The sequence below is a fragment of the Periophthalmus magnuspinnatus genome, chromosome 14, assembly GCF_009829125.3.
Source record: "Periophthalmus magnuspinnatus isolate fPerMag1 chromosome 14, fPerMag1.2.pri, whole genome shotgun sequence".
NCBI lineage: Eukaryota > Metazoa > Chordata > Actinopteri > Gobiiformes > Gobiidae > Periophthalmus > Periophthalmus magnuspinnatus.
The window spans coordinates 27656606-27666030 of NC_047139.1; the positions used below are offsets into that span (position 1 = coordinate 27656606).

At 39.4% G+C, this 9425-nt stretch overlaps 1 protein-coding gene across 1 annotated transcript; it reads left to right on the top strand.

Annotated features, from left to right (window-relative positions):
• Positions 1 to 177: 177 nt before the first annotated feature.
• pld2 (phospholipase D2) lies at positions 178 to 9017 on the top strand. Its single transcript, XM_033978385.2, has 24 exons — positions 178 to 500; positions 2828 to 2987; positions 3069 to 3196; positions 3345 to 3487; positions 3610 to 3703; positions 3803 to 3868; positions 3953 to 4011; positions 4096 to 4341; positions 4415 to 4558; positions 4637 to 4720; positions 4813 to 4891; positions 4975 to 5085; positions 5173 to 5346; positions 5417 to 5567; positions 5636 to 5754; positions 5862 to 5975; positions 6611 to 6715; positions 6873 to 6961; positions 7046 to 7159; positions 7250 to 7296; positions 7523 to 7654; positions 7851 to 8004; positions 8085 to 8202; positions 8261 to 9017. The coding sequence occupies exons 2-24, from the start codon at positions 2855 to 2857 to the stop codon at positions 8483 to 8485; spliced, it is 2829 nt and encodes a 942-aa protein (XP_033834276.1). The 5' UTR covers positions 178 to 500; positions 2828 to 2854; the 3' UTR covers positions 8486 to 9017.
• The last annotated feature ends 408 nt before the right edge of the window (positions 9018 to 9425 follow it).

Sequence of the window (9425 nt, forward strand, 5' to 3'; positions counted from 1 at the left end):
GAAACACATGGAAAAGGAAACATTAGCTGTTGGTAATCTTGTTAAACATGTACTTGTCACACACATACATACCGCAGCTGCCTCATGGGCCCGCCCCTCCCCTAAACATTCTTGCAGCATGTGAAGCCATATCCTGCCCTCCCCAAAGTCTAGTCAGGACTTGCCTTTTAATGTCCGTGTGGCTGTGACATGAGAGATTCACAGTCATAACACTACAGATCTGAGAATAATTTAGTTTGAATGCGCTCCAAAGCCCCACGACATGTTTGAGTCTGATTTTAGGTGCAGCTTTCCCTTTTAGCTCTCTCCAGGGCAGGTCAGCAGGCTGGTGGGGCGGGGCTTAGCGCAATGTGCATGAGCTAGTAAAGAATACAAATGAAGTTTCTTTTGAAAACACGATGAAAGAAAGCTTTTACGCACGGAGCTCTCAGTGCGGACGCGCGTTTTGGACACATTTCTGCGCGGACGAGTCTGCGTTTCCTTATTTTCCAGAGGCTGAGGTAAGTAGCCATGGTGGATTGACTGAAGAGAGTGATGCTTATCTAGTTAGCACTGCTGTTAATGTGTGTATAAGTCAGTGTAATCAAATGAAAACTTATAAACTTCTCCACACTTCAGAAAACAAAGCTGCTGTGAATGATCTGAAAACTTCTTGGCTGCCGAGTTTGTTGCATAGCTCTGAAAATGAAGGTATTATTTTGAGGAATGCGTCGCCGATGGAAACAGGAATGGGTGGATACCTAAACCCAGTCATTTAGCCACCAGCTACTGGCAATTTAATCCAGTAAACGTAAATGGATAGTTAAATTATCTTAGTTGGTGTTTAGAGCTGGACTTTTAGTACTGACTGACTAATTGTTGAGTAACTCGTAGCCTTTTGTCTATAAAGAGTTTGATGCCATTTTGACATCTGTTATAGACCGGTAATGTGACAATGACAAGGATCTAGATTGGTGCATTTAAATATAATGCACAAAGATAGGTCTTAAAACTTAAATAAGGCTCATTTTAGTGGATTATAATTGTGTACATTGTTCCTTGGCTCACAGGATTGTGCTGTGTTGTACATAACATTACATAATGCTGTAATTACGCATGGTTGCCCTGTTGATGCTTTAGGAGCCAGGGTTGGTAAAAAGTTCTACAAACCAGAATACCCTTTACCATGTCAGTGTGTGCCTTTTGTCTTTGAAGTTGTTATTGGTAGAAATCCAGCCCTTAGAGTCATCGCATGCCTGAGGTGTGGCTGAAGGTGATTGTTCAGTGTAACTAGACCCAGGTGCTGGTCTGACCTAAACACACCCTCTTGGGCCAGTTCATCTCTACCCAGCCAACATGAAAATAGGACCACACAATTAGATTTGTGATATGTCAACCTATCCAACACCTGTTAATCTTCATTGTGAATAATATTGCCCAGTCTCTTATAATTTCTTATCAGGCGACACTCAATGTTTATTTTACATTCAGTCAAACACATGTGTATGATTTATAACCCATAAAAGTGCTCCTAACTCTCCACTATTTAATGATGATGCATTCCTACTATTGTCCATAAACTGACACATGTGCTGGATCTGTTTCCTTTTTGGCTTGATCTAACATGTAGTGGCCTATAGTAGAGACCTTTGCCTGATCTAACCTCAAATTACCTACATTGATCTTCTGCTCCTCCTTAACGTCACCAAATGTGCTCTTTCTCTCACTCAGCCACATTCACACAGCACACACTTCCTATTTGCAGTCGTGTTGCCCGGGAGACCAGCAGCCATTCAGGGACTTTCACCCACGCAGCCTTGACAATGCTTCTCCAGTACTGCAGACTTCACCATATATTTTTACCAATATACTTTACTCTTATATATGAGCCATGACATACTTTAACATGCCATAATAAGCCTCTTATGAGCACCTTAACGTCCAAGGGCTTTGAAAGGAAAGCAAGTACTTTGTTTTATCATTGCTATGATTTATATTTTGTCCAAAAAAACATGACTTAATAAATATAGAGTAACAGCTTTTTGCTGCTAATAATAGAGCTCACGAACAAACGTAAAACTTTATCTTATTAGAAACATACAAAAACACTTTAAAAAGTAAACAAAAGAGATAAGCTTCTGGGTCACTTATAGTACCGGTAAATACATTCATTACACCATAGTGCCAGAAACTATTCGATGAACGCTAAGTTCAGTGTTTGACATTTTAAAATCGGCTAAAAAATCTGCGAGGGAATGACACAGAACTGATTTCTAAGAGCAGTTCTCTTGCCTGGGATCCAGAATACACACTTCAATTCTTTAATGACCATGTGAGTGTGGTCACCATTGAATCTCCCCGTTTTCAAATGGGTGTGATTGACAGGTGTATTAGCCAATGAGGAACACATATTATCGGCTATCGAAAAAAAATTGAAAAAAATACCACAAGGGAACTGAAAAACATTGCAGATTTCTGCAGAATCAAAGAGCGAAGCATTACATTTTGTTAATCCAAGGTGAGATAAATTTGAATTTATTAGTAAATCAAAGGTATCATATAAGTTCCTTGTTTCACATGTGTTACTTAAAAAACAAACAAATCTGATTGCACGATCACGTTTGGCCGGGCTTGAGATGCAACGGAGTGTCTGGGGATCAGACTGATATCAGTCTGTATAAAAATACAGAGATATCCCTCTGGATTTCCCAGGCAAGCAGTTCTTCCAATTCTTTAAAAGAAGGTGCCCAAAATATGAATTTAAGGACAGGTTTGACAGCATCAAAGGTAGTTGTTTATGATTTTGCTTATTTGGGTACAATGTTTGAATATCGACAGTTTGTTTCAGCTCATCGGCTAGCTCAACAGTACAACCATGGAGGATGAAGAAGATGTTATTGAGCCTCTTGCTCATGCTACATCTGCCCAAAAGGTCAGCAGAAGACGCTTCTCACATGACCTTCATGTACTCAGTCCAGATCAGATTGATGGCCTCATGTCCAGTAGTGGTAAATGCAACTTTAAGCACTTCCTGTTAACTTTGTATTGCAAAATGTGCAAAAATCTAGGTTTTCCTCTCTGACTCACAGATGGGCGTCCTTTCCTTGTGGTTCATCATCTACCAGAAATCAAAGAAAAAGGCGTTCCCTACTTGATTCCTGGGGTTCCTATAACGTGTCATGTGGACAATACAGAGAAATACACTACAAGATCCAAGGTACAAATTTAGTGACACCAGGGCCGGCCACCCTTGGTCATGTTTTCCACTGTTAATGGGAAACATAGTCATTGTTCCTGTACATGAAATGTTTGGTTGATAGGGAAGTTATTAAAAAGTCTTATCTTATGATCTAAATTTCCTTAAGGTTCATGTAGGGACTCTGTACACTGTGCGTCTAACCCATGGGCCTTTCCACTGGACGGTGAAGCGGAAGTACAAGCATTTTCAGGAGCTGCATCGAGACTTGTACAAGCACAAAATGATGCTTCACTTTATGCCTTTGGGAAAGTAAGTTTGATTTAACATGTAAATAATCCTGGTCCACATCTAGGCAGGTGTTCTGTAGATATCCAGGCGTCTTGTTACTTTGGCTATAAAAAATGTTTTGACTATTCAAATTATTTTTACAGATTTGCAAAGGAGAGACACATGCTTAGAAACATGTCAGAGGAAATGCCTAGTCTGCATGGGACTGAACGCACAAGGAGAACATCGAGCAAAATGGTAATAAATTGATTTGTAATTCACGTACATCACCAAAAATACAAAATCATATACAGTATTTTTACATGTTCTTGTATTACTTTCCTTTTATTGCTGTAGAAATATTTGGAAGAATACCTGAATGGTTTGTTGGAAAATAGATTTTGTAGGAATGACCACAGCATGGTATGAGCTATGACTGACACATACATTATACATATATCATATATTATTTATCATCTTACTTATTTTCTGTTAATGTTTTTAAAGTTGGAATTTCTCTCAGTGGGTGCCCTTTCCTTCATCACTGATCTTGGACCAAAGGGGCTGTAAGTTACATAATTGTCTATGCATTTATTTATTTTATTTATTTAACAATTTTGATTTGTAACACTTTTTTACATTCATTTTAGAGAAGGGCCTATCGTGAAGAGGTCAGGGGGTCATCGTATCCAAGGCCTGAACTGTATCGGCCATCATCAGATTTGTTTCCGCTGGTCGCGCCGCTGGCTCGTGGTAAAGGACTCTTTCCTGTTGTACATGAACAGGGACAATGGCAGTATAAACTTTGTGCTGCTCTTTGACCCTGAGTTTAAAGTGAAAGTGGGCCGTGCCCACACAGACACTACATATGGAGTGTGCTTTGAGAACTTTGCTCGGTAAGTCTCTTACTGGACACATCGTCCTGTCTCATCAATTGGATTTGACCTTTAAGTGTGTGTGTGTTTTTAGGAGCTTAATTATTAAGTGCAGCAGCTACAGACAGACTCACTGGTGGAGCCATGAAATCAACCGTCTGGCAGAGTCATGTGACTATGTCAAGCCACAACGCTTTGAAAGTTTCGCACCGCCGCGAGAAAACACATTCACCAAATGGTCAGTGTTGATGCACAAATAATTTGGTCTTGATTGGATTAAGTTTTTCTTACAGTGACTTTATTTTGTTGAATGCAGGTATGTGAATGGAAAAGGATACTTCTCAGACTTGGCTGATGCACTTGAACAAGCCAAGGAGGAAATATACATTACAGACTGGTGGTAAGTGTTCTGAAAAGATTATTCATGTGACACATTATTTTGTAGTATTACCTATTGTTAAATTTGGTAGAAAAAAAATAATTTTCTTTTAGGCTCAGTCCTGAAATCTACCTTAAGAGGCCTGCAACTGATAACTACTGGCGATTGGATGAGATTCTCAGACGCAAAGCAGTATGAAGCCTTATTTGTTGTTCTGATGTCTTTGTTTAAACTAGTTTTACATGGTTTAATTCAAAATAAGTCTCTTACTATAGGAACAAGGAGTCAAAATTTGTGTCCTGCTTTACAAAGAGGTGGAGCTTGCACTTGGCATCAACAGTGAGCACAGCAAGAGAGTCCTCATGGACATGCATCCCAACATCAAGGTTCACCCATATTTCTGCCCTTCCCAATGACTGTGCCTAGTCATCCCAACCTTGTTATTTGGGGTTATATTGTTTCTTTAATGTCAGGTGATGCGTCATCCAGACCATGTCTCCTCTGTGGTGTTCCTCTGGGCTCATCATGAGAAAATGGTGGCTATTGACCAAGCAGTGGCTTTTGTTGGAGGCATCGACCTGGCCTTTGGGCGGTGGGACGACAGTCACTACAGACTCACTGATCTTGGGTTAGCAGAGAATTCCGAGGTATGGTTATTTTAGAGTTACCATATAGACATATTACAAACCAGCACAAACAACCTTTGTGTTTCCACAGAAAACTGATGTTGATGGGCCTCCGTCTAAACCGGTTCAGGCAGCAGAAATTAACTGTGAGGATCTTACTGGTAACACTAAACTGTGGCTTGGCAAAGACTATAGCAACTTTGTCAAAAAAGATTGGGTCCAACTGGATAAACCGTTTGAAGGTACATTATCTGCTTCAACATCAGAGTTTAGTGTGTAAGATGGAACTTACTGAGATTTTGTCATGTAGATAATATTGATCGCACACAAATTCCTCGCATGCCATGGCGTGATCTTGCAGCAAATTTTCATGGAAAAGCTGCCAGAGATCTAGCACGTCATTTCATCCAACGCTGGAACTTCACAAAGGTCTTATACATTTACTGCTTTAACATCATTTATACATTTATTGTTTTTTTTAAGATCATTTATGGTTTGACATCTGCTTAATAGCTGTGGTATTATTTCCTCTTTAGATTTTCAAGAGCAAATACAAGGATGACTTTTACCCATACCTTCTTCCAAAGTCCCAGTGCACTGCTGGTGATCTACCATTTACCGTACCTGGGGCCAGCAAAGCCAGAGTGCAGGTATGAACAGTTTTCAGTTCAAACTTTGTGATCAATCTAAAAATGTTATTGTTCTGTGAATAAGAATACAAGTTTGAATATATGGAACAGTGTGCAGCTATCGGAGGTAACCGGCTTCTGGCCTTGACACACACTGTACATTCTACAGTATAATCGCCTACACAAAGACATGTCCCATGTGACATTTAGCTGTTAAAGTTCAGCCATTATTTCTCTTTACAATGTGTGGGGCATGCCAGGAGCAAAATGTAAATCCCAAGATACCCAAGAAATATGTTAAAATGACTTTAGTTTGAGCTAACATTTTCTTTCGTTCTACGGAAGATCTTTACCAACACGTGTGTGAAAAACAGTTTCACAATACCATTATACTTCATGTCCTCCTTGACAGACTCAAGGTGTAGGATAACAATAGCTTTTGTTGCATGTTGAGTTATTCATTCCAGGGTGGAGACCTGAAATTGATCCTGGCCAGTCTCTTCATTATAATCAGGGTTTATTATTTTAGTTTTAGTACTCTCATAATTAATCTTCAGAAAAGTAGATTGTTTTTTGTCAATATATATCACTTTATTATATAATGCTGTAAATGTGATTTGAAGGAAAATTACAACAGTGCAACTGTGGTGTCATAGGTCTTGAGGTCAGCAGATCGATGGTCTACAGGAACCTGTGAAAACTCAATCCTGAATGCTTATCTTCAAACCATCGAGAAGAGTGAGCACTACATCTACATTGAGGTAACAGTCATGTTACATTTACGGCAATGGTTCTCAACATTGTCGTGCCAAATACCATCTTATAAATATTTAGCTACACTAGTTTAACCAAGGACTGATTGCATGACTTTGCTTACTCCCACCTGGAATCTTTACCAACTCTTTATTATCTTCACAGAACCAGTTTTTTATTAGCTGCTCAGATGGAAAGACAGTATACAATGGGATTGGAGATGCAATAGTGAACAGGATCTTGCGTGCACACAAGTATGACAGTATTTTAGCAGCCAATTACTACTTATTTAACATCGATTTGTGTGAAATTGGACATGAAGGAGTCTGTGCTTGCAGGGAGCAGAAAAAGTACAGAGTTTATATTGTGATTCCTTTGCTTCCTGGCTTTGAGGGAGATGTCACATCAGGAGAGGCAAATGCCATCAATGCCATCCTGCACTTCACTTACAGGTATTTTTTTATTTATTTTTTGTTGGTATTTGCATCATCTCTCTCTAGAATTAAACTAAAATGTATGATATAAGATTTTTGCATTTTTAGGACACTTTGTCGTGGCAGTCAGTCAATCCTTTCAAGGCTTGGAGAAAGTAAGTTGTCTTTGTAAATGATAAAATAATAGCTTCACATCTTGGGCTCTTTCTTTTCTAACACGTTTCTCTTTTTTTCTTTGCATCTTTAAAATGAAGTCTCTGATCATAGGTATCCACTCAACACTTCCATTTTCTTTTTCATCCTTTGTCATTTACACAATCCTCTCATATTTACCATTGTATGTATTTTTGTTGTGGATAACACTTTGCTTATTCTCTGTAGTAGACCAGTGGACTGAGTACATCACAGTGTGTGGCCTGAGGACCCATGCCCAGCTCTCCCAGTCTCTAGTGACGGAGTTTATTTATGTGCACAGCAAGGCCCTCATCGCTGATGACCGCTGCTATATAATCGGTGAAGGCATAGACTAATTAAGAATCCTTCTGAATACAAATGCAAAATAGTGTAATAGTTTTCAGAGTGATTTTTTAAAAAAGTAATTTTAAAATTAAAGAAAAAAATAGTTCCATAAATAGTATTAGATTAGAAAATTAATAATGAGGCAGACTACAAAAAATGGGTCTAAACAGAACAATACACTTTGTTCCAGGCTCAGCTAATATCAATGACCGCAGCATGCTGGGAAGTAGAGATAGTGAACTGGCTGTGTTTGTGGAAGATGAAGAGAGAGTGCCATCTGTGATGGATGGACAGGAGTACGAGGCCGGACCTGTCACACTGGCTCTGCGCAAAGAGTGCTTCAGGTTAGGCTATACCAGTGTGTCCGGTCTTCTGCATGCAAGCTATGGTGATCTGTGTTTTAATGCACTCTTACAATGTCCAGTGTTCTTGTGGGAGCTGTGTCAGACCCAAGCATCAACATTGACGATCCCATCAGTGATGACTTTTTCTTTTTGGTCTGGAATCAAGCTGCTAGGCAAAATGACATTATTTATGACAGGGTAAGTATTTTTAGTACTTGTGTTTATGAGTTTTGTTGTTAATATGTGTTTTTTGTAGGTGTTTAAATGCTTGCCCTGTGACAAAGCACACACCATGCGTGAGCTGAAAGATTACGCGTGTGTGGGTCGTTTGTGTGACACTGACCCAGAGCAAGCCGCTGAGGAGCTCAAAGCCATTCGAGGACTTCTGGTGCACTTCCCTCTGAAGTATCTGAAAGCAGAGAACCTTCTGCCTCCACTGGGCACTAAAGAAGGCATGGCTCCTGTGGGACTCTGGACATAATTGTACCAAAATATGGCTGGAGGGCTTGTCCAATTTTAAATCCAGTGAAGTCACTTCTGATGAACTACTTATTTACAGTGCTTTTTCACTAATTAGGTTTAGGTTCACCCTCTAACTTGCAAACGTTTTTATGGACTGTTATATTTTATATGAACTGTATTTAACACTTACTAACCGGGTTCTTCAGTGTGACAAGAGTCGTTTCATAACATCTACAGAGCAATGTCATCGTGAGTACAGACAGCACAGAGGCCACACATACAAGGACGTGTGAGTCAGAGGTGGACTGCAGGACTGTATAGAAAGTTGTGCTTCTCATGGCCAAGGAACATGGTGTACAGTTATTGGTGCAAGGTTTTTTGGTGGGTGGCTGTGTCTCTGTCTTCCTTTCTCTCTTTCTCTCGCTCCCTCCGAGGTTTCACCTCTCGCTGCAGTGCCAGCAAATCTGTCAGAACATTTGTGGTTGTTATGGTGACGGATATAAAGAGATGACTAGATTGTAGCTGAAATAAAAGCCTAGAGTGTGCCTAAATAAGGAAATTGTACAGGAAACCAACAGCTTATGTGTCAACAGAAGACTGTATGTGTGAATCTAATCTTATTTTAATAGTTCTAAACATATGAACAGGTGAAAGCACTGAGGTGATGAGAGGTGGACAAGATAATTAAACAATATATTTAGGTTACTTGTAATTATTAATACTTATGAGTTTCCTTTACAACATTGTGAATAATTACTTCATAGCAGTCAATAATCGTGATACAGAACAGGAAGAACACTGTGAATCAAACACATTCAACAACTACAGCTTTGACACCAAGTGCCGTCTGTGATCTTATAAACTGTATGTATATCAGAGAATATACTTATCATGCAGTCTGCTAAGCTGCATATGTTAAAAGTGTAATTTTAAAGTGACAAAAAGCACAGGGCTTCATT

What these genes read in the sequence shown, in the direction of transcription:
- pld2 (XM_033978385.2), top strand. Translation starts at nt 2,855, where the DNA reads ATGGAGGATGAAGAAGATGTTATTGAGCCTCTTGCTCATGCTACATCT. An exon ending in TGGCCTCATGTCCAGTAGTG is followed by an intron (nt 2,988 to 3,068) that starts GTAAATGCAACT and finishes TCTGACTCACAG; the next exon opens with ATGGGCGTCCTTTCCTTGTG. An exon ending in GGAGAACATCGAGCAAAATG is followed by an intron (nt 3,704 to 3,802) that starts GTAATAAATTGA and finishes TTATTGCTGTAG; the next exon opens with AAATATTTGGAAGAATACCT.